At 30.7% G+C, this 25,229-nt stretch overlaps 2 protein-coding genes across 2 annotated transcripts in view; one reads left to right on the plus strand and one right to left on the minus strand.

Moving 5' to 3' along the window:
• The window catches only part of LOC113367684 (GIGYF family protein CG11148-like), a 117,012-nt gene extending 100,332 nt beyond the window's left edge, over positions 1 to 16,680 (minus strand). Inside the window, exons 1-7 of the mRNA XM_026609265.1 lie at positions 16,582 to 16,680; positions 10,750 to 10,878; positions 9,129 to 9,276; positions 8,381 to 8,611; positions 5,322 to 5,400; positions 5,148 to 5,243; positions 2,356 to 2,773 (exon numbers count right to left, since the gene is read on the minus strand). Of these exons, the coding sequence (XP_026465050.1) occupies positions 2,356 to 2,773; positions 5,148 to 5,243; positions 5,322 to 5,400; positions 8,381 to 8,611; positions 9,129 to 9,276; positions 10,750 to 10,859 (1,082 nt within the window). The 5' untranslated portion in view covers positions 10,860 to 10,878; positions 16,582 to 16,680. The remainder of the gene's footprint in view (positions 1 to 2,355; positions 2,774 to 5,147; positions 5,244 to 5,321; positions 5,401 to 8,380; positions 8,612 to 9,128; positions 9,277 to 10,749; positions 10,879 to 16,581) is intronic.
• A 2,588-nt stretch (positions 16,681 to 19,268) lies between these two features.
• Positions 19,269 to 25,097, plus strand: LOC113367685 (succinate dehydrogenase cytochrome b560 subunit, mitochondrial-like). The gene is made up of 3 exons (XM_026609266.1): positions 19,269 to 19,423; positions 21,846 to 22,042; positions 24,856 to 25,097. The coding sequence occupies exons 1-3, from the start codon at positions 19,269 to 19,271 to the stop codon at positions 25,095 to 25,097; spliced, it is 594 nt and encodes a 197-aa protein (XP_026465051.1).
• Positions 25,098 to 25,229: the final 132 nt, after the last annotated feature.

Below are 25,229 nucleotides of genomic sequence, written 5' to 3' on the forward strand. Positions count from 1 at the left end.
TGTTTTCAAATAGATTATTATTAATATTGTAACATGTCTAATATTTATAAAAAATTATATAAACTGAATTGCAAAGTGAAACTATTTGTTCAAAGTATATTAGAACTATAATAAGAATTAAAAATAAGATCTGAATTATTTTCGATATATAAAAAATTTTTTTTTTGAAAAAAAAAAAAAGTTGAAACAATTTTTTTTCCAAAATCAATTATTTTGTTAAGACAAGCAGAAAGTTCTTTGAATCATTTAAATCGGACGCTTAGTTCTCTCAAAAACTGTCATTTTTTACACATTTAGCTCCGTATCTTCGAAACGGCTAGGCCTGCCTTTGAAAAAAACTAATAAACACTTCTCCCAATCATTACTAATTGAATGTTTTTTAGATCATTCAAATCGGATACTCCGTTCTCTCAAAAAGTCGATTTCCATTTTCTGCACTCTTTGCTCCGTATCTCCGAAACGGCTGGACCTGCCTTTGCCAAAAACTAATCAGCTCTTTTCCCTATCAATAGGAATCGAATGTTTTTTGAACCATTCAAATCGGTTGATCCGTGCGCCCGAAAACGTGACTGGTAATTTGTATCCATACATACATACACACACACACATCCATTTTTTCTGAGGTATGCCAAAATGTTCAGAATCCTTCAAAACGTCGAGAAATGTAAAAATTTTCAATTTCGATTTTCGGCCCATTACAATAACTTACCCTACAGAAAGTTAAAAAAAAAAATTAAACTTTGAAAAAATTAGATTTTTGAGAAATTTTAAAATTAAAAAAAAAATTTTTTGAAAAAAATGTTTTTTTAACTTCCCGTAGAGTAAGTTATAGTAATCGCAAAAAATCGAAAATAATTTTTTTATATAGGTATCTTTACGTTTCAAAACCTTCTGAACATTTTGGCATATCTTATAAAAATGTATGTGTGTGTGTATCTTTACGTTTCTGAACATTAGGGCATATCTTAGAAAAATGGATGTGTGTGTGTGTGTGTGCGGATACAAATTTTCGTCGACGATTTCGGATTTCAAAACTGCGATTTTCAAAATAAAAAAAAATCCAAGTTTTTTTTCCAAAAAAGTCATTTTTTAAAGAATTTAAAATTTCTCAAAAATCAAATTTTTTCAAAGATAAAAAAAATTAATCTTTTTTTAAAAAAAAAAACTTTTGGTACAGGAAGTTCCAGCAATTTGCCTTCAGGCACAGTGACATACACCACTAGTTTTATTTTGAAATATTTTAGAAATTTTGAACTTTTTTCAAAGCAATCACACTGCTTTAGCTGCATAGATACGAAATATAGAAGCGCGTAAGCGCCGCGTCGCCGTTTAATGGATAAACGACGTTACGGAACCCATAGAAATGTAAAGAAAATTCATAAGTATCATTGAAATCTCTATAAAATATCTGAATTATAAAAATCGGACGCTCCGTTATCTCAAAAACTAAAATATCATTTTTGGCACTTTTTGGCCCGTATCTCCGAAACGACTAGACCTGCCTTTGCTAAAAACTAATCAGCACATCGCCTTACCAGTAGAAATCGAATGTTTTGTGAACTATTTAAATCGGTTGATCCGTGTTCGCGAAATCGTCGACAAAAATTTGTATCCGCACACACAAATGTTCAGAAACCTTTGAAACGTAAAGATATGTAAAAATTTTCGTCGGGAAAGTTAAAAATACTGAATAATCTATTTATTATTACCTTTGCCTTGGAATGTCTGGCCTCTTGATAATATCCTCCTCCTCCTGAGTACAATTTGCAGTTTTTGAGTATTCATCTTTTTTATCAACAGGGCTCCGAGCTGCGCTCATCAACATAACCATCATTATTGCTTCTACTTGTATTATTACTGTCGTTCATTTTCTGCACCTGCTCACTGTCATCTTTTATTTTAATACTTTTCTTAGGTGAACCGTTCTTTTTAATTGGTGTTTCAGCACTCGGTTTATTTTTACTATTATTATCTTGCTGCTTCTTTGAATCCGTCTTGTTGTTGCCATCGAGTGTCTTATTGTTTTGATTAGGCGTGTCTGGCGATTTTTGATCTGGCTCCAAATGCTCTATGCTAATTTCACGTTCAGGTTTTATTTTGCGGGCGCTATTTGATTGTCGTGTATCTTCACTTCTTCGATTTTGATAACCCATCTCCTCATCAGAATGTGATGTTTCTGTTGCTGAGTGATCTTTCAAACGGTGCTTTGAATTTGAGGTATCCTGGTTGTTACTACTGTTGGAGTGCTTATTGATCAAAATGCTACCTTGAGTCTGAGACCTAGCAAAAAAAATAATCAACATAAACTAAATTGTTTATGCAACCATTTCAAGATTTAGTAAAACAAAAACTTACCTAGACAATGTAGCAGGTCTAGGAGAACTGTGTATATTATTTGTGGAGTGCGAGTGATTAAGTCTAGAGGACCTTTCGTTTTCGTCATCGGAGCCATGGAAAGCTCCAGAGGCATCAAAAGTACCACCAGATTCGGACGGATTCTCCATGGCCCATTCAGGTAATATGTCATCGACATCCCAAGGTTTCCGAGCATTCCATGATCTGGCGACCGCGGATGCTCCACTACTTTGTGAGTTATGAGTAATTCGATCACCTCTGTCACTCGCACTCCCTCCGCTTCCTCGTTCTCGGAGTTCTCTCTCTAGTCTTTCTATGCCCCTGGATAAAAGTTCTCGGTCACCACCAGGGCCACCTTCTTGCCCTCCGCCAGAGGTGTCTCCATCGCGCCAGCTGGATGATGTACCACCACCTCGACCTGAAAAAGAGATAAAGGATACAATATATATATATATATATATATATATATATATATATATATATATATATACATAAAATTCTTTTGTACGGGTGTATAATTTGATACTTCCCCTAAAGGGTTATTCGGATTTTGATACTTCATTTTAGAGTTTGTCAAAGAAAATTTTTAAGATTTATTGAACGATGAAACTATAGTAATATTGTAGAAATAAATGGCAATAATTACAAAAAACCACTTATCATTGTTTGACATTGAAAACATTTGAACTGTCTTCTGCTAGAAATATCGATTCACTTGCAATTTGAATTTAGCTGAAATTATGAGCCTAGATAATATTAGAATAGATAATATACAAGAAAAATGTAATGTCTACATTATTATTGACGAAAAGCAGCTGAGATGTGCCAGAAATTAAAATAATATAAGATACGGTCAACAGTATATGTTTGGCAGATGAAATTATTGGATAATAAAGTGGTAAAGGTTGGCCACCCCAAAGATTTTTTGTTTATTTTTAGGGTAGATTTTTAAATTTGTATATTGCATATATAAAAAATGCATACAACCCTAAATTTTAACCCTCTTATCACAAACCCTTTTTGCTTAAAATTTATTATAGTAATTATATAATTTTTGATCCAGAATTCTGTCACTGAACATTTTTATTGAATTTAGATTGAGATTTTTTGAGCTTATAAAAAAGCTCAATTTTATATAAAAAAAAAATCATAAAGGATTATCCAATTTTCATTTTTTGAATTAGATTAACTTTCTACATTTTTATTTGTTTTAAATGCAATTGATTGAGGTAATTTTAAATATAAAATTAAATATAATGCTTTTATTTTTGTTTTATAAACTAAAAAAAAAACAAGTAGAGCAGAGTAAAATGAAATGAATAAAATTTAATAAAAAAACTTAGGTTTAAGTGGTAGTTTGCGTATGTGTCAATAATCAAATTAATTGGGGTAACTGAAATTTAGCGGTGACGATAAAATGTTCTGGTGTTTATTTAAAAAGATAAAATTATTCCTAAACCCGTTATTCCAAAAAATAATAATTATATTTAAACCATTTTTTAAGCTCATAATATTGAAATATTCCACATTCTTTGATGTTAATATATAATAATTTCATTTGCGTAAAGCATAGATTGGCAAATTTTTGCATTTTGAATTCCATGAGCTTTTTGATGGTTCTCCAATCTACCCTATATAATTAATTTATAAATTTCTAACTGTATTAAAGATTAGTATTAAACACTGGATGTAAAAATGTATGATAAGTTTATATTTATATTAATTGAATTTAAAATGACAAAATAAAATAAGCGGTAAGCAAATTTTTAATTATCAACATTTAGCAACATGTTTTGGAGATTCAATCTTACAGCTCAAGGCTAATGATGACCTGTCTAGTCTATATTTTTCTTTTTGTTAGGAGTTTTACAATTATTAAACCGTCTTCTAAATATTGATCAGAAACAATAAGTATTGCCAAGCATTTATCTTTCGACAGCCAATATGTAGGATATCTTTACAAGTTCAAACATATTGTGACCACAAATCAAATGCCAACATGGTACATTTTACACATTTTTATAAAAATGTAGCATTTTTTACATTTGTGGACCTACCACGTATAAATGATTAATAATTGATAGTATATTGTAAATAAAAGAATTTTAACATATGTTGATAAAATGAATACCTAAACTTTAGCAATAGTTTAACAGTCGACATTTTATTACAAGAGAAGCAAAAAACATTTTGTTAGTTTTTACAACTGTTGAACAAGCAGTATTTATTGCTGTTTATCAATTGAAAGCTGATAAAATTGTCTATAATACATTTATCAACAGAAGTATGTTATATTAAAATAAAGTAAAATATTAAAAATTACAAGGGGTATGATGCTTCTTGGGAATCAAATCAGTTACACAATACCCGAGATATTCATTTTTATGTTCTAGATTCTAGAGAAAAGTTTATTATAATATTGATTGTAATAAAAACAACAAAGTTTTACGTAGAGTATATGCCAAGAGATACAAAGAACATTGCCCGTGGGAACCATCGATTTAATTAAAATAATCAAATTATGTACAATTATGATAACACTAATGTGCCAATTTATGAGGAGTAAATAATCAAAATCAGTTCAGCATTTTTGGCAAAAACGTCGACAAAAGTTCTTGTAATTATTTGCTAATTATAAAGAAACGGCTCCGCTGATCACCGTGCAAAACAAAATTTTAAACACGCACAAATACTTAATCAATTTCAGTGTCAAACGTCAAACACCGCAAAAACAAAATTAGCAAATCGGATCTTTTGGCAAAAACAAAATTGTCTTAAAATGGTTAATTTACCCCATTTTTCAGTTCTCCTCTGTTCAGGTTGATTTCGCCACCCGTCATCATCATCCGTGCCGCGATGTCTCCTCCAATTATCCGTGTTTGCTCGGCCTATTTAATAAAAATTAATTAATTATACAGAAACATCAACACTTGCAATAATATTTACAACATAAATCCTTTACCGACCTGTTGGATTAAACTCTTTTCTAGGGCTCGTTGTGCCATTCCATTCCGCCTCGCCATTTTGTTCGGCCCAGGGCCTAGGCTGGAAATAATACACCAAATGTATTGCAATCAATAGCAATTCTAAAATTGTAATACACATGTCAATCATTATTTGGCAGTTTACAAACGCCGAATGTCAAAAATTTGGTATATACAATCAAGTTAATTGATTCTTTTGTTTTAACTTTTATTTTCAACAATTTCTTGTGCAATCTGGCTGTCATTCGCGCTGCGGGGTTGCCAAAGTTAAGAGAAAGGATAATGGCGGACGAAATTGAAATTGGAACTAACATGAAGTTGTAAATATATTATTATAATATTAATTATAATTATAATATTGATTATAATTATTATATATTAATAATATATATTTTGAAATTGAATAAGATTAAATATTATTTATTTATTATTCATTTACAAAATAATAATTTATAATAAAAAGTTTTAATAATTGACAGCTGGTGATTTAAGAAGGATAATTAGGAACTCCTAGATGTAACCGGCAATTTGCCTAAAGGCAAGTTGCATGAAATTCCTGATACATATATCTAATTCAATAAGTTCTAATTTAAAAATTATTGAGATTTGGTTACATTTAACATTGTGACTAATATTTTCAAAGTCTACTTCAAACATAACCTATATTGGCAAATACAACAGAGGCCAATTCTCAGATAAAATTGAAATGTTATGGTAACGCTATAAATATTGTTGATTTATTATTATTTTATACATAATGATTTATAACAAGGTTTATTATTTGACAACTGATGATTTAAGAAGGATAATTAGGAACTCCTGAATGAAATTGCATTACTGAAGACTAGGTGTAAGTGACAATTTGCCTTAAGGCAAGTTGCATAAAATTCCTGATACATATATCTAATTCAATAAGTTCTAATTTAAAAATAATTGAGATTTGGTAACATTTAACATTGTGACTACGATATTTTCAAATAAAAACAAACATAACCTATATTAGCAAATTAAATATAGAGACCAATTCTCAGATAAAATTGAAATGTTATGGTAATGCTATGTTATGGGTCTACCAGCGTATGAATTAGTAGTAAAAACTATCAAAAAGCTATGCATTTGCTGTGCCATCAGGCGTTTTACAAATAAAATCTAACCTACAAAACGCACAAAGATCAAATAATATTTTTATCACAAGTGCATCTTTCTGATGTCTCTTTGATAACACATCATGAAATTAGGTTTTATGTGAAATCATTTAGTCATAATATCCAAGAGAGTTATATTTTTATTTAGTTTATTGTACATATGAAATTTATAAAACCAACAGTTTGTATTCTATTATTTACGCAGAAAAGCACTTGCTATAAAAAATAAAGTGAAGATCAGTATCGATGATTTGAGTTAGACTAATAAGCTTTAGTTTTTCACTGAACACTAACCAATGCAATATCTAATTTTCAATAAAAATTTAACAATTAAAGAAATCTTTCAAACAAACCAATAATATCTGAAATTGGATTAATTAAATTTAAACTAAATAACACATTTCATTCTAATTCATGTTCTAAAAATGTATCTTATTTAATTCTAATATCTTTCAAACAGCTTTTGAATTATTAAAATCAATTCAGGACTTTTGGTTGAAACGTGATCAAAAACTTTACAATTTCGTACTTTGTTGCTAATTATAAAGAAACGGCTCGGCTGATCGTCGCAAAATCTAATCAACGCAAGTCTTTAACAAACTTCATCAAAACATGTTTTGAAAGCCCTTTTAGAGAAGACGTTGATTAAAAACGTTTGTTTTGTATCACACTTTCTAATTTTCTTCTAGTTTTTGTGTCACGCTTTACAATACTTTATCTAATTGGCGCCAAAATATTCAGAACAACTTTAAACGTCGAGAAAAAACAAAATGTACACATTAGACTTTCTTCTTCTTTCAAGAAGTTGATTAAAAAATCTCAACAAACAATATCTTATATATAAAATTGTTCTGTACGAGTGCATGATTTGATACTTGTCCTGAACGGTTATTCGGATTTTGATAAATCTTTCTGAAGTTTGTTAAGGGATTTTTTAAGATTTAATTATCGATAAAACTATAGTAATGTTGTAGAAATAAATGGCAAAAATTACAAAAAAACCTCTTATCATTGTTTGACATTGAAAACATTTGAACTGTTGTCTGCTAGAAATGTCAATTCACTTGAAATTTGAATTTAGGTGAAATTATGAACCTAGATAATACGTATTAGAATGTAATATACAAGCAAAATGTAATGTCTACATTATTATTGCCAAAAAACAGCTGAGATGTGCCAGAAATTAAAATGACGTAAGATACAGTCAACAGTAAACGGTTTGGCAGATGAAATTATATAATTCAGTTAAATAAATAACGCAATAGGTCCAAAATTTCATATACAATATTTAAAACTTATGCTTGTCGCATTTTGGTTTACTTTACTAAATTATTTCTACTTATTAAATTTATTGGTTTTATTAATTTTTCTACTTATTAAAAAAATGATTTAGAATTTTGTTTCGTGTGTCAAATTTCATTTGTTTGGCATTGAATATGGAATATTTAGCAAGTTCATTGATCTTACATTGAATAGTGCACACATGAACTAGATTTTACAAATTAATTCACCTAAGATTTGAACATAAACAATAATGTTTATTAAAACATTAGCAAGAAAAATGTACTTTAGGAATTATAATTGCCAAAAAGCAACTAATTTATTGTACGAAATATAAAAATTATGGACTAAATTATTGAAGCAATTATTCTGTGTGGTAAAATCAAGTGTGATATTGTTCTTTTACCGCAGATACTATATTATTTTTTTTTCTGAAACTTTTATACTGCTTATACTAAGACCATAAATGAATCACAAAGACATGACATCAAATAGAATATTAAAAAGTATGGCATAGGATAATAAATATTTGAAACTATCGAATTGTAGTCGTGGGTACAGGACAACGTCTGTCAGGTCATCTAGTATCTGTAGTAGTTATCTTATTCCACTTACCCTTCCAATGCGTATGCCAACATCATCTGGATCAAAGCCGCTCTGTGATCTTGGATATGAGGAGGAGCCCAATTGTGGAACACCACTGCCGCCCATCATGTTTTGGGAATGATAGGCATTTCCCCTGACCCCACGGCCTCTGCCCCTATCTACAGAGACGCCCCCTCCACGGCCTCCTCGAATTGATGATGATCCACCCCCTGTTAATGGTCTGCTGGGCCATCCTCCTCTCTGATAAAAAATAAATGATAAAGGAGATTGTATTTAAAAATTACTATTTAAAAAAGGTTGGAAAAAAATAAATAGTTTTAAAAATTGTTATTGAATGTTAATATAAATAATGAAAGTAAAAATTAAAATCATAAATAATAATTGTATTAGGTTGTCAAATATCTCCCTTCCGCCTTTTTGTATTATAAACCAATAGCAAAAAAGCGGAAGGAAGATATTTGACAACCTAATATTAAAAAAAAACTATCAGAAAATGATAAATAATTTAAGAAATTATTACTGAATAAATTAATAAAAAATAAATTTAATGATATAATAAAAAATAGTATTTAAAAAAAACAGATCATAGAAAAAAGTAATAAAAAATTTTAAGAATTGATATTCAATAAATTAATAATTAAATGAATAATTGCAATTTTTTTTTAAATAGTTATGCTTAAATTATTGTGATAATTAGTGTATTAAATATGAATAGTTATGTGTGTGATCAAAATTGTAAACAATGAACTTTTCTTACATTAGTTAGATTGGCTTCATCTTCTTGTGTCGGTGCTAAGGCGAGGGGTGGCTGTAAACGTTCTACATATAAAGATTTGAATTTTCCTAATAGCTCTGGCTGTCCTAAGGTTTTGTCGAACAATGCCAACATTTCTTCTCTCCCATAACTAGAAAACAAGTAATAAATAGACAAATAAATAAATAAATAAATAAATAAATATATATATATATATATATATATATAAAATGGTAGTCTTATTCTTATGAATGTTTCTGATAGTATTAACATTAGATCAGATCTTAACCTGTTACATGATTCTTATTTAGATTTTTTACACTTTTTGACAAACAATTAATATCGACTTCCATTTAAAATCAATAAATTAAGTATTTACGTCCTCACACATAAAAACAACACGCAACAGATCCTTTCACTTTTCAAGTAGCGCACGTGTGACTAGAATCAGTTCATTACAAACAGCCGATCTCATAACATCGAGAGAATAATATTGTTTGTTTCAAATAAACTTAAAAAAGGACATAACTTATAGAAACTTTGATTTACAAAATTTACCTATTAGGCTGAAAAGTAACTCATAAATTTATTTTTTGATAAAATCTTTTTTAGTGAAAAAGTGCTAACGTATTTTCAATCATACAGGTAATTAGTTCAAATTTTTTCATTAACTTTCCAAAACTTTAAATTTTTTTATCATTTTTAATATCCTGTTAAATAATCCATTCATTTATTTTTATCATTTTCATTTTGATCATATTATCATATTTCTGTATATTATTTTTTCAACTATATTATTAATTAAAAAACCCATCTTCTTTCCTTAAACATATTGTTTGCTTAAATCTTATCAAGATCATGTTTCTTGACAGATGTCCTGAAGATGGAACGAACCTAGTTCCGAAACGTCGACAGTAAATAAATAAATAAAGAAATGGTTTATTAAAAAACTTTTTGTTTTTTATTACTTTTTGGATTCTTGTTCCAAACTCTACAATATATATATATATATATATATATATATATATATATTTCAAATATATTCAAAATCAAATGTCAAATATCTCCCTACCGCTTTTTTGTATGGTTTATAATACAAAAAGGCGGAAGAGAGATATTTGACAACCTAATATATATATAATTTAAAATAAATTGTATTAATCCAAACTAAAAGCTTCCTTTCATCTTCAAAAAAAATCTAAACACTTGTCTAATTATTTTAAAATTGAAACAACTAATACTTTTTACCTTAAACATTTTTTTAAATTGAATAAGTCAACAAACAACAATGAATTATTGACTGAATATTATTTGTACTTATGATTTGATAATTATTATCATTCTAGGTAAGAATTTTCTAAGATGCATTGTAAAGGTGGTAAAACAATAACTAACAAAAAATTATAAACAATTTTGAATTACTAAGAATCTTTCAAGATAAAAATTCTCTCTGTATAATGAATTATTTGTAAAAATCATTTCCACTTCCATATATAATATCATTTTCTATGTATTTCTATTATCATTTTCTATGTATTTCTATTATCATTTTCTATGTATTTCTATTATTATCATTTTCTATCTATTTCTATTATTATCATTTTCTATCTATTTCAATTATTACCGATGTTCTGCCAGTTGATATTTAGGCCCCCCTCCACCGGAGCCTGCACTGGGTCCATCCTGAGATAGATTGCGCAACCATTCAGGTCCAAACTTCAGAGAGTCGGTCATTTTGATTTTAAGTTATATGCTGCAAAATTGATGAATGATAAGTTTCTTTAATAAAAAATAATAATATACAATTATGGTTTAGGTATGTTATTGGATTGGCAAGTAAGTACTTTGATAAAAGAAACAGGAATCACATTGTAAATTATTATATATATATATATATATATATATATATATAAAAGTAAGTAATAAAATAAGTATAAATTTTGTTTCTATAAGTAGCTGCAGTTGACAAAAAGGTGTGAGAAGTTTGTGTCCTCGTTTATTGTTTAAGAAAGTGAACATTTCTGAATAATATAATATAATAATATAAAGGATTCTGTGGAGATTTTTCCTTCAAAGTTGAGCAAATTGCTGGTCAGTCTACTGAAGCAGATGATGATTAAATCAAAGACATAATTGAATAATTGAAGATTCTGTATGTATTGCACAAAATAATTGAAGTTAAGAAGTTTTGGCCTGGTTAAGAAGCAAATATAATTTGTTAACCTCAAAAATAGAAAGAAATTCTTTTAACACAAAGTATAATATATATATAAACATTTGCTATATGCACATTAAACAAAATATTTTTTTTTTTTTTTTTAAATAAGATCCCTGGTTAAGAAAAATGGGTACTCTACAGTAACATCAACCTAAAAACCTCAAAAATAACCTAGAAATTTGAAAGAAATTCTTTTAACACAATGAAACCAACTGTTTTTTTAAAATAAGATCGCTGGTTAAGAAAAATGGGAACCTTACAGTAACATGAATCGAAAACAATTATAGAGCAAACACAATGAAATATGTAGTACAAACCACATTGAATGCTCTGTGTTCGAAAAAGAGCATGCAAACAGGATTACAATTTTTATAGCTCCTTCCAAATGACAAAATGATCAATCTGATGTTTACCAGGTGGGAATACTAATGTGTTGTACATTTTAAGGAACCTAACTATCAATTCTGATCGTTTACTATCAACATTTAACCAAACTGAATGAAATAATCAAAGAAAGAACGACCTCAGACATTTTTGGCAACTCTTGGAGCTTCAATAGTAATTCAAGTAAACGATCATGGAACAAATATGATAAACCAGCACAAACAACATCTATATCTTTGCATCCTGAGATTACAATTTTTTTTAACTCTTCCAAAAGACTAAATAATCAATTCAGCTGTTTACTATTGATATTAGATAAAGAAATTAAGAAAAATTCTCAGAATTATCAAATTGAAAAGGTGCAGAAGCCTCATACAGCTTTGAAAACTTGTGGGAGTTCGGCTGGTACAAATTACACCATCTAGTAACCATTACAATACTAAGATATATTTTTTAACTCTCCAAAGAAACTACATGATCAAGATGTTTGCTATCAGCAATTAATGAAACTGGATGAAGAAATCTAGGATAAACTGTCGGAATTGTGTAAAATGGTTTAAAACATCTTTGAAAACTTGTGGAACTCTATTAAAGCTCGGCTGGTGAGTAAAACTACATTCTTCATATCTGATACTATCTGAATGGGAATACAAAGATGTTACATTTTTTATAGCTCTCCCAAAAGACTAAATGACCGATTTGGATGTTTGTCATAAAAAATCAATGAAACTGGATGAAGCAATCTAAGAAAAACCATCGAAATTGTCAGATTGAAAAGATACAATGGCCTCAAACATCTTTGAAGACTTGTTGGACTATGTTGAAGCTCGACTGCTAAATAAAACTACATTCTTCACATCTGACACTATCTGAATGAGAATACAAAGATGTTATATTAATTTTAGCTCTCCCAAAAGACCATATGATTAATTTTGATGTTTGATATCAAAAATCAATGAAACTGGATGAACCAATGAAAGAAAAACCATCAGGATTGTCAGATTGTAATGCTGCAATGGCCTCAAACATCTTTGAAGACTTGTGGGACTATGTTGAAGCTCGATTGCTGAGTAAAACTACGTTCTTCACATCTGAATACCATAATGGGATAGGATTACAAAGGTGTTATATTTATTCTAGCTCTTCCAAGAGACAACATGATCAATTCTGATGTTTGCTATGAACAGTTAATAAAACTGGATGAAGCAATTTAAGAAAAAATGTCAGAATTGAAAGGATCGAGCTGGTGTAGTCTTTGACACCTCGTGGAACATTATTGGAACTTGTCTAGTGAGTAATACCACATTTTTCATACAGCATCAATCCGATACTGTCCAAAAACCAGAATTCAAAGGTGTTATATTTATTCTAGCTTTCCCAAGAGACTAAATCATCAATTCTGATGTTCTGAACTATCAGAATCATCTGGTAGAAAAGGTGTACTTCCCTCAAACATTTTAGGAAACTTGTGGGATACTATTGGAGCTTCGCTAGCAAGTAACTACACTTCTCATATAGCATTAATCTGACATCTGAATAGCAGAATACAAAGGAATTTCGAAGGTCTTATATCTATTTTTGGTATCAATAGTTAATGAAACTAGATGAAGCAAGCAATCCAAGAAAAACTGCAAGAACTATCAAATTGAGATGATACACAGACCTCACAATATTTTGGTAACTTGTAGGAGCTTGGCCGGTACGTAATACCACATTTTTTATACTGACACCATCCAAATACCATAATATGATAGGATTACAAAGGTGTTTAATTGTTTTTAACTCTCACAAGAGACTAAATCATCAATTCTGATGGTTTTTATTGAAACTGGAAGAAAAAATTTAAGAAAAACTGCCAGAACTGTTGAATCAAAATGATGCAGAGACCTCACACATTTTGGTAACTTGTAGGAACTTCACTGGTACATAATACCACATTTTTTATACTGACACCATCCAAATACCATAATATGATAGGATTACAAAGGTGTTAGATTGTTTTTAGTTCTCCCAAGGGACTACATGATCAATTCTGATGTTTGCTATCAACAATTGATAAAACTGGATGAAGAAATTAAAGAAAAAATGACAGAATTGTCAGATCAAGATGGTATAGTGGTCTTAAACATCTTTGGAAACTCTATTAAAGTTCGTCTGGTGAGTAATGCCACATTCTTCACATCTGAATACCATAATACGATGGGATTACAAAGGTGTTACATTTTTTTAGATCCTCCAAGAGATTAAATGATGAATTCTGATGTTTGCTATCAAAAATTATTGAAACTGAATGAAGCAATCTTAGCAAAAATGTCAGAATTGTCAGATCGAGATGGCATAGTAGCCTCACGCATCTTTCGCAACCTGTGAGACATAATGGAAATTTGTCCGGGTTAGTGACAAGTAGCCCATTTACCACACAGCATCAATCTGAAACCGTCCAAATACCATAATATGTTGGGATTACAAAGGTTTTGCATTTATTTTAGCTCTCCCAAGGGACTACAAGATCAATCCTGATGTTTGCCATCAACAATTAATGAAACTGGATGAAGAAATTAAAGAAAAAATCTAAGAATTGTTAAATCGATAAGGTGTAGTGGCTTCATACATCTTTGGAAACTTGTGGGACTCTATTAAAGCTCGTCTGGTGAGTAAAACCTAGTTTTTCATATATCATGAATCTGATATCATCTGAATACTATTAGATTACAAAGAAGTTATATTTTTTAGCTCGCCCAAGATACTAAATGAGCAATTCTGATGTTTACTTTGAAAAAAACAATGAATCTGAATGAAGCAATCTAAAGAAAACTGTCAGAATTGAATAGATCGAGCTGGCATAGTAGCCTCATACATCTTTGACAACTCGTCGGACATTATTGGAACTTGTCTGGTGAGTAAAACCACATTTTCCATACAGCATCAATCTGTTACTATCCAAAAACCATAATACGATGGGATTACAAAGATGTTATATTTATTAAGGCTCTCCCAAGGAACTAAATCATCAATTCTGATGTTTGCTATGAAGAATGAATGAAACTGGATGAAGCAATCTAAGAAAAGCTATCGAGATTGTCAAAATTGAGAAGCCACAAAGACCTCAAACATCTTTAGAGACTTGTGGGACATTATTGGAACTTGCCTGGTGAGTAATACCATGATGAAGCAATCTAAGAAATGAAATCAGATAGAAAAAGTGCACTTTCCTCAAACAACTTTGGAATTCACACTTCTCATATAGCATTAATCTGACATCTGAATACCAAAATACGATGGGATTATAAAGGTGTTATATTTACAGTGATACCCCACATTACGTTCTTAATTTATTCCAGGAGAAAGTTCATCGTGCAAAAAGTTTGCTGTGTAAAATGCATTTTTTATATAAATACATAAAAATAAAATTAATTCTTTCTACAATTTGAAATGTGATCATAGAAAATAAGAAATATTTTACACATAATTAAAAGAGTTAAAAGAATATTACTTATTTACGAAATAAGTTATCAGAGTTGTCCTGCTTCCTTTTGTGCCCTTTTAGCTTCTGAATTTTTAAAGAATACTATCAATAAAAACTATCAATAGTTTATTTTCTAACAAGTGTATTTTCACAGTGGAGCAAAAATTCCAAAGTGTGGAGCAAAGTTTGTTATGTGGAATGTTCAAGACCGACAAAAAAAGGTCATTATGCGCATCGTCCATGTGCGAGGTGTACATTATGTGGAGAATCACTGTATTTTACTTTTTCCAATGTACTAAATGATCGGTACTAATATTTACTATCCCCAATTAATAAAACTGGAAGAAGTAATCTAAGAAAAACTGCCAAAACTGTCAAATCAAAATCATGCAGAGACCTCAAACATTTTGGCTGATGGGTAATATGACATATTTTATACAGCATCAATCTGACACAATCTGAATGCTATAACAGTTTGAGATTACAAAGGTGTTATTTTTATTTAGCTCTCCCAAGAAACTAAATAATTAATTCAGATGTCTACCATCAACCATTAACAAAAATGAATGCCACAATCTAAGAAAACCTCACAGAATTGTCAAATAGAAAAGGTGCAGTGGCTTCAAACATCTTTGGAAACTTGTCGGACACTAAACTTGACTGGTAAGCAATACCACACTATGTAACATCAATCTGGCACAATTCGAATACCATTTATATCAAAATTTACAGATGTCACAAAAAAGTCACCTTTACTCAGTTTTGCTAAAGACCAGAATGTTATGAGTGCAGCTGAAAGAAAAATAGGTATGTAATTAATATTAATATCTGTTTTTTTATACCACAATAAAAAAAGTACTTAGTTGCCAAACCTATACCATATATCACTTTCTGTTTTGGTAAATATTCAATTATCTCAATTGTCAACTGCAGTGTTTTCGTTACCAAAAGTGTATCGCAACAGCACGCGTGTATAACTATTTATAAAAAGGTTTTAGATGCAAGTAAATTACTGGTTATGTTTATAATTCAATTATAAAATACGTAAACAAATACTATCGGACAAGGCACACTATATATGGCAGCACTCGTCATTTATCCAAGTACATTTCTTCGTTCGTCTGTCAAATGTCAAATAGCAAATTTTACACAAAACAAGACACACGCAGTGCCCGTACAATTTACGTAATTCACTCTTTTATCCTGCGATCACTGTTGATATAATCGTGTAAAAGCCAATGTGGCAGATAGTAAACATAAATGCACATTTTTTTGAAATTTTGCTCGTGCAAATTGTACATTATGATATTTCGCAAGATGCATATGTCGTTTATATTGTTAATAATTACATTTGCTATCACTTTCGTCTCGGCTACGGTTCAAAATACCTGATTTTCTTAAAGAAACACTGGGACACGATCGAGTACCAATATGGCTGATCAAATATTAATACGCATGCGTCAAAAGAGAGGGGTACGATGTCTGTCACGTGGGATAGAGCGACAGAGGAGAGTTTTTGGAATGAAGTGCGTGATCGGGGTTGCCAGATGAGATGAGTAGAACGACGACGATTGACAAGAGCGCCAAGTTCAAACGCACTGAATTGTTAGTGACTGTTCAAATTTAGTGAAACATTTCCCAACTGACCGAAAGTTTGTAGAGATACAATATTAAATTGACTGAAATTTGGTGGGATCGTGATTTTTCAACTACGCAGTATTTGCATTTAAAAAATTGCTAAGTTGTTCGTCAGTAGAGTTCTTTCTTCACATTTAATCCACTTTGCTCTTCAGGTTTTAAATCGAGTTTGCTAGCCAGTATTTTTTTCTGTTTTTTTTTTAAATATCGAGATGGTTTGTTAATGAAGTTTGCTTTTCAGTTTTTTTAAATCAATTTTGCTCGTCAGTAGAGTTCTTTATTTTAGTAGAGTTCTTTATTTCAGTAGAGTTCGTTATTTCAGTAGAGTTCCCTTTTTCTTTTTAAAATCTTGTTTGCTCGTCAGTAGAGTTCTTTCTTGCTTCTTAAATCCAATTTGCTTTCTTTCAGCCTTTTTTAAATCATTTTTGTTCTTCAGTAGAGTTTATTTTTTTAGTTTTAAGGTCAAGTTTGCTCGTCAGTAGAGTTCTTTCTTCCTGTTTTTTTAATCTAGCTCATCAGTAAAGATTTTTTTTTTTTTAAATTCATATTTGTCGTCAATAGAGTTCTTTTTTCTGTTTTTTTTTTTTTAATCGAGTTTGCTCGTCAGTAGAGTCTTTTAGAGTTATTTAAATTGGATTTAATTGTCAGCAGTTCTTTCTTTCTGTGAATTTAGTTTGCTCGTCAGTGGAGTTCTTTCTTTCTGTTTTTAAAATCGTTTTTGCTTGTCAGCAGATTTCTACTTGTTTTTCTGTTTTTCGGTATTGCTCGTCAGTATTTTTTTCTATTTTCTAAATCGTTTATGGTCGTCAGTAAAGTTCTATTTTGACCTTTCCAAAATTCTGGTTTAGTCGTCAGTAGAGTTCTTTTTTATATTTTAATTTGCTTGTAAGTAGAGTTCACTCTTTCTATTTTAGGTCGGATTTGCTCGTCAGTAGAGTTCATTTTTTCAGAGTTCTATTTTTTCTTTTTCAAAATCTAGTTTGATCGTCAGTAGTGTTCGTATTTTCTGTTTTGGTTGGCTCGTCAGTAGAGTTCTTTCTTGCTTCTCAAATCCAGTTTGCTCGTCAGTAGAGTTCTTTATTCCTGTTTTTTATGTCTGGTTTGCTCATCAGTAGAGTTCTTTCTTTCGGCTTTCAAATACAGTTTGCTCGTCAGTAGAGTTTACTCTTTCTGTTATTTAAATCGTTTGTGGTCGTCAGTAGAGTTCTATTTTGGCCTTCCCAAAATTCTAGTGTGCTTGTCAGTAGAGTTCTTTCTTTCTATTTTTATGTCTAGTTTGCTTGCCAGTAGAGTACTTTCTTTTTTTCTATTTTATTAAAATCGAGTTTGTGTGTCCTTGTGTTCTTTGTTTCTGTTTTTTAAAATCGAGTTTGCTCGTCAGTAGAGTCCTTCTGTTTTTCCATAATCCAATTTGTTCGTCAGTAGAGTTCTTTCTTTCTGTTTTTAGGTCAAGTTTGCTAATCAGTAGAAATTAATGTCAAGTTTGGCTCACGTACTCAAGCTCGCACACGTCTTACAAAGTTAAGAAAAAAACATCAAGTTACCAAATTGAATTTTGTGACTAAAACATAAACATCTATTCAAAATTTTAATTAATTATCTTAAAGATATCTTATCTTAGGTAATGCTTTGAAAAACTTTGCGACATTCTTTTACTTGGCAGTAGTTGCATTCACAGTTTGCCTCTTAAAAGAAAAACTCGTTCCACTCACTTCTTTCCATAAAGATTTATCTTAAGATGCTCAAATCTTACTTAGTAAATTTACTAACAATAAGCATGGTAAATAAAATAAAGTTTGTCTTAATCTCCTTTTTTAATTGACTGTAATTTTGACACTTTTCCTAAACCTTGCGATTCAAGAAATTCCTGATTCAGTCAAATTCCGTATTTATCAACTTTAGACTAAACTCGTAAGCAAAACGGAGTCATGTGATCGAAGACCTGTCCAAATCTCTTAACATTAGTTAACTTTGGTCAACCATCCAAGAACATTCTATAGAAACAGATATAAAGTGAACAGAAAAGTTTTAGATCTAACTAATTCACCAAATGCCAACCCTTGACACTTTTCTCAAAAACCCACCAACATCTATCAAAAAGTTGTTGATAATAATAATGATAAATTTTACCACTCACCCAGTTATCCAAATTCGCACGTAAATTTCTGCAACCTCACTTCAACTCACAACTCAAATTTCTCTCAACCAAACACAAAGTCCATAAATCTATTCCTTCCCTCGTTTTAAATTTTCATTCCCAGTAGTCCGTCGCCGCGGTATAAAACAAAAGTTTTGTACATCAGATTTTGGTTTAATTCCGTTTTTGGAAAAAGTCGAAATGAACTTCAAATGTATATTATAATCACCAAAATTTTACGACCAACTTGTATCAAATAAAAAACAATCAGCGTCTATTTTTTTTCAAACAAAATCCAAAATGTGGCGGCGCGCGGTGGCTCTGGCGCGATGGGGCCTCGTCGGGAAATTTCAGGCGGCGAGAGGCTTCCGAGTGAGCACTGTGAGGAGAGAATGCGGGGGCACGGCCAGAGTCAGATACATCAGGGCTCTGAGGGCTGCTGAGGAGGCCTATAGGTGAGATTGACAGGAGACATAGCCTACTAAAACCATGTATGGGCATAAACGATGTATGACTGATTTTTTTTAAATTTAAGACCAAGGACCGTAGACCTTATACTAAATGAACAGCTAGTCGAGCGCAAATATAAAAGGGGATTATGACGTTGCTGTGTGAACAAGCGTTGCCGACAATCGTGGAATACTCTCAATTGATTAAATGTCATATGCATAGACTGATTTTGAGGTGGCTTCGATTTTAATATTACTAATTTTAAAATTCTAACAAAATTATCAGTCCACACAATTGCCATTGAATTAAATTAACAATTATGACGTATAATGCAAATTTATTTTGTGACATATAACGTTAAATCAATGGAGAGTGTTTCATGATTGTCGGCAATGTTGTGACGTCACAGTACTCTTTTATCTTTTTACACTTGTATGTCCTAAGTGTGCGACCAATTATTTATTTAATCTTTCCAGGATTTATTATTCAGTCAAATATTTTAGTTTATTCATCATAAGTAGTCTGTTTCTTTTTTCAAGTTGAAGTGCATTTTGCATGTTAGTAGAGTCCCCTTTCCTTCATTCTTGAATCGAGTTCGCTCGTCAGTAGAGTTCTTTCTTTGTTCCAGTTTTTTTTTTTAAATTGAGTTTGCTCGTCAATACAATTCTTTCTTTCCATTTTTTTAATTAAAGTTTACTCGGTAGTATAGTTTGTTTCATTTTTTTAATTCGAGTTTGCTCGTCAATAGAGTTCTTTTTTCTGTTTTTAAACCGAGTTTGCTCGTCAGTGGAGTTCTTTCTTCCTGTTTTTTTTTAAATTGAGTTTGCTCGTCGGTATACAGTTCTTTTTCATGCTTTTTGTAAATCGAGTTTGCTCGTCAGTAGAGTTCTTTCTGTCTGATTTTTAAATTGAGTTTGCTTTTTAGTAGAGTTCTTTCTTTTCATTTTTTCAATTGAAGACTCGTCAGTAGAGTTCCTTCTTTTTTCTATTCTAATTTGCTCGTCAGTTGAGTTCTTTGTTTCTGTTTCTTTAATTCGAGTTTGCTTGTCAGTAAAGTTCCTTCTTTCTTCCTGTTTTTTTAATTGAGTTTGCTCGTCAGTAGAGTTCTTTCTTTCTGATTTTTCAATTGCAGTTTACTCGTCAGTACAGTTTGTATCATGTTTTTTTTTAATTCGAGTTTGCTCGTCAGTACGGTTCTTTTTTAAATCAGGTTTGCTCGTCAGTAGAGTTCTTTCTTTCCATTTTTTAAATTCAAGTTTGCTCGTCAGTAGAGTTCTTTCTTAGTTTTTTTTTTTATTTTAGTTTGCTCGTCAGTTGAGTTCTTTCTTTCCGTTTTTTTAAATTCGAGTTTGCTCGTCAGTAGAGTTCCTATTTTCTTCCTGTTTTTTTTTTTTTTAAATCGACTTTGCTCCTCAGTAGAGTTCTTTCTTTCTGTTTCTTTAATTCGAGTTTGCTTGTCAGTAGAGTTCCTATTTTCTTCCCGTTTTTTTTTTAAATCGACTTTGCTCGTCAGTAGAGTTCTTTTTTTCTGTTTTTTTTTTTAAATTGAGTTTTCCCGTTAGTAGAGTTTTTTCTTTTTTTCTGTTTTTTTTTAAATCGAGTTTGCTTCTATATTTTTGTTAAAAATAGATTTTGCTCGCCAGTAGAGTTCTTTCTTTATTTTTAATCGTAAGTAGAGTTCTTTCTTTCTGTTTTTTTTTGTGAGTCCAGGTTGCTTGTCAGTAGAGTTCTTTATTTCTGCTTTTAAAATCAAATCCGCTCGTTAGTAGACTTTTTCCTTTCGTTTTTTTTTTTTAAATTTCCAAAACAATTCTACACTTTTCTACTAATTATGAAGAAATGACTTTGGCGGATAGTTACGCAAAACTAAATCAGCGCAAGTCTTTATCGAGTTAGACTTTGGTACAACCGTTCTTGAAAAAACGCACTTTATCCAATCTTAATGTCAAACGATTCAGAATGACTTGAAACATCGAGAAAACAAAAAATTAGCAAATCGAATTTTATCGCAAACACCAACTTTTCCTTTGAGAACTTAAAAAATATACAAAATATAATGCATAAATTTTGGCAATAACTAGATAAAATATATATTTGGCCTTAACCCTAGAATGGTATTGTGCTTAATAAGTGATTTTTTTACGTCTTTTGTCATAGTGTACTTTGTGATATCATAAAAAGTTATTTCAGAAGATATAAAACTCTGGTTTAGTAACAAATCGTCTTTTTATTTTTTCAAAATTTCCATAACAAACACCATTTATTCTCGACTGCATGTACGCCTCGGAGGCGTGCAGATACCGTTCTAGGGTAAAGGCAAGTTGCATAAGGCATCAAGAGATCAATATATTAATTTATAAGTATACCGAGTTGCTATAAAGCATTATAATATAAGAAACTCTGATGTCTTTTATCTATTTCCTTTAGTATCAAGAACAAACGACTAGGAAGACCATTGTCGCCCGCCTTGAGCATCTACAAAAAACAGCTGACCACCGTCTTGTCCATCACGAACCGCCTGTCCGCCATCTACCTGTCTACGCAGCTGGCCGCCGCCGGATTGGCCTGCCTTTGGGCTTGCAGAAAAAAGGCCAAATTTGAAGACTTAATGCAAAGAATCGAAAGTAAGGGAATAAAATAGACACTTTGAAAAATGACATATCTGAATTGTAAGGTTGTAGTACAAGCAGTACGCCCTGAAGAGCTCTTTCAAAATAGTAATCCATTGGGACTCATTTTATTCCTATACTGATTTGACATTAATTGGTAAAATCTTTTTTAATTCAAAATATTGTTAGAAGACCTATCGATTTTAGTATTTGTTGTCATAAAAGACATTTTGGAAAACAACATATCTGAATTACAAGGTTGTAGTACAAGTAGTGCGTCCTGTAGAGCTCTTTGAAAATAGTAATCCACTGAGAGTCATTTCACCTGTATACTCATATATGACATTCTTAGGTAAAATATTTCTTAAATCAAAAAGTTGTTAGAAAACCTATCGATTTTGGTATTTGTTGTCATAATAGACACTTTGAAGAATAACATATCGGAACTACAAGGTTGTAGTACAAACAGGACGTCCTGTAGAACTTTTTGAAAATATTAATCCACTGAGAATTATTTCATCACGCTATATGTTCGTATTGATAAAGTATTTTTTAATTCAAAATTTTGTTAGAAAACTTATCGATTTTAGTATTTGTTGTCATAATAGAAACTTTGAGGTATGACGTCACAAAATTAAAAGGTTGTAATAGAAACAATGCGTCCTGTAGAGCTCTTTGAAAATAGTAATCCACTGAGAGTTATTCCATCGCCCCATATGCTCATATATGACATTCATAGGTAAAATATTTTTTAGTTCAAAATATTGTTAGAAAACCTATCGATTTTAGAATTTTGAATCATAATAGACACTTTGAGGTATGATATCACAAAATTAAGAGGTTGTATTAGGAACGATGCATCCTGTAGAGCTCTTTGAAAATAGTAATCCACTGAAAGACATTTCACCCGTATACTCATATATGACATTCTTAGGTAAAATATTTTTTACTTTGAAATATTGTTAGAAAACCTGTCGATTTTGGTATTTGTTGTCATAATAGACACTTTGAAGAATACTACATTTCAATTGCAAGATTTTAGTACAAGCGGTACGTCCGGTAGAGCTCTTTGAAAATAGTAATCCACTGAGAGTAATTCCACCCGTATACTCATAAATGTCATTCATAAGTATAATGTATTTTAATTCAAAAAGTTGTTAGAAAACCTATCGATTTTAGTATTTGTTGTCATAATAGACACTTTGAAGAATAACATATCGGAATTGCAAGATTGTAGTGCATGTGGTTCGTCCTGTAGAGCTCCTTGAAATTAGCAATCTTTAGAGAGGCATTTCGCCCACTGATTTAATCAGCTATAACTATATATAAATATCATTTATAGATAAAATCATTTTTAATTTAAAAAGTTGTGGGAAGACCTATCGATTTTAGTATTTGTTGTCATAATAGACATGTTGAAGAATAACATATCTGAATTACAAGGTTTTAGTGCAAGTGGTGCATCCTGCAGAGCTCTTTGAAAATATTAATCGACTAAGAGTCACTTCACTCATATACTCATCATACATGGCATTCTTAGATAAAATATATTTTAAATAAAAAAGTTGTTAGAAAACATATCGATTTTAGTATTTGTTGTCATAATAGACACTTTCAGGTATTATGTCACAAAATTACAAGATTGTGGTATAAACGGTACGTCCTGCAGAGTTCTTTGAAAATATTAATCTACTAAGAGTCATTTTACTCGTATATTCATATATGACATTTATAGGTAAAATCCTTTTCAAATCAAAAAGTTGTTAGAAAACATATCGATTTTAGTATTTGTTATCATAATAAACACTTTGAAAAATAAAATATATAAATTTCAAGGTTCTAATGCAACTGGTTCGACCTGTACCCGTAGAGCTCTTTGAAAATAGTAATCCAATGAGAGATATATATTTTTAATACACTGACACCCATATATTTATATATGATAGTTATATGTAAAATCATTATTCAATCAAAATTTTGTCAGAAAATCTATCGATTTTTGTATTTGTTGTCATAATAGACACTTTGAAGAATGACATACCTAAATTACAAGATTTTACCACAGGCAGTGCGTCCTGTATAGCTCTTTGAAAATAATTATTCTCTGAGAGTCATTTCACCCGAATACTCATATATGACATTCTTGGGTTTGGATACAGAGCTAAATGTTAAAAAAATAGCAGTTTTTGAGAGAACTAAGCGTCCGATTTAAGTGATTCAAATAACTTTCTGCTTGTTTCAACAAAATAATTGCTTTTGGAAAAAAATTGTTTCTAATTTTTTTTTTCAAAAAATATTTTTGTAATTTTGGATCAAAAATTCAAAAAATTGCCCAGGCTAAGCACAGTCTAAGCGCCATTCTGGTACAAATGTTTACCCAGGTGCGCTTAAACTGTTTATGTACTGGAGCACTTTTCCAATTTTGAAAGAAAACTATTGAAAAATGTGAAAATGCCGCCAAGCTAAGCACAGTATAAGTGAGAATATCGTACAGAATTATTTGCAAATGCGTTTAGACTGTGACTGTACGGGAGCACTTTTTCAAATTTGTGCAAATTAGGAAACTATTTTTTTTTTAAATTGAATGCGAAATGAAATGACGTTTGTTAATGTTCTAGAGATAAATTGATTTATGATTTATGATTTACATTTGATTTGCTCAGATATAACAAAGATAGCAAAAATAATGAAACAATTACAGTATTTGTAATAATATATTTGAAAACGTTTGAAATTTCTCGAATATTTCATTACGGCACGGGATGTTCCAGCAATTTGCCTTAAGGCACGATGCCATACACCACTAGTTATTTTTTCTATTCTTTTAGGTTGGAAATTGGAGAACACCGGTATATACGCCATGAAACTGATGCTGGTCCTTCCCTTCGTCTATCACATGTGCCTAGGAATTCGACATCTATTATGGGACAGTGGAAGATTTTTAACAATCCCTCAAGTTTACAGAACAGGCTATGTGGCCCTTTTGGCCTTCGTCCTGATTTCTTTAGCCCTTGCAGGATACGGAATTCGCAAACAGCAACCGCCGCCGAATAAAAGACCAAGGATGTAGTAATTGATTGATTGTTGTTTTTTACAAGTTGTTTTTTATATAATATTTTTTGGATTTTTTTTAGATTTTTGTTGTATGTTTTGTATTAGCACTCTTTTGTGGTTTTTAAATAATAAAATTTGGTTCACAAGT

Source organism: Ctenocephalides felis, unplaced genomic scaffold (genome assembly GCF_003426905.1).
Source record: "Ctenocephalides felis isolate EL2017-DRISC unplaced genomic scaffold, ASM342690v1 CF-g0.4_SCAFFOLD_01170, whole genome shotgun sequence".
Classification (NCBI taxonomy): domain Eukaryota; kingdom Metazoa; phylum Arthropoda; class Insecta; order Siphonaptera; family Pulicidae; genus Ctenocephalides; species Ctenocephalides felis.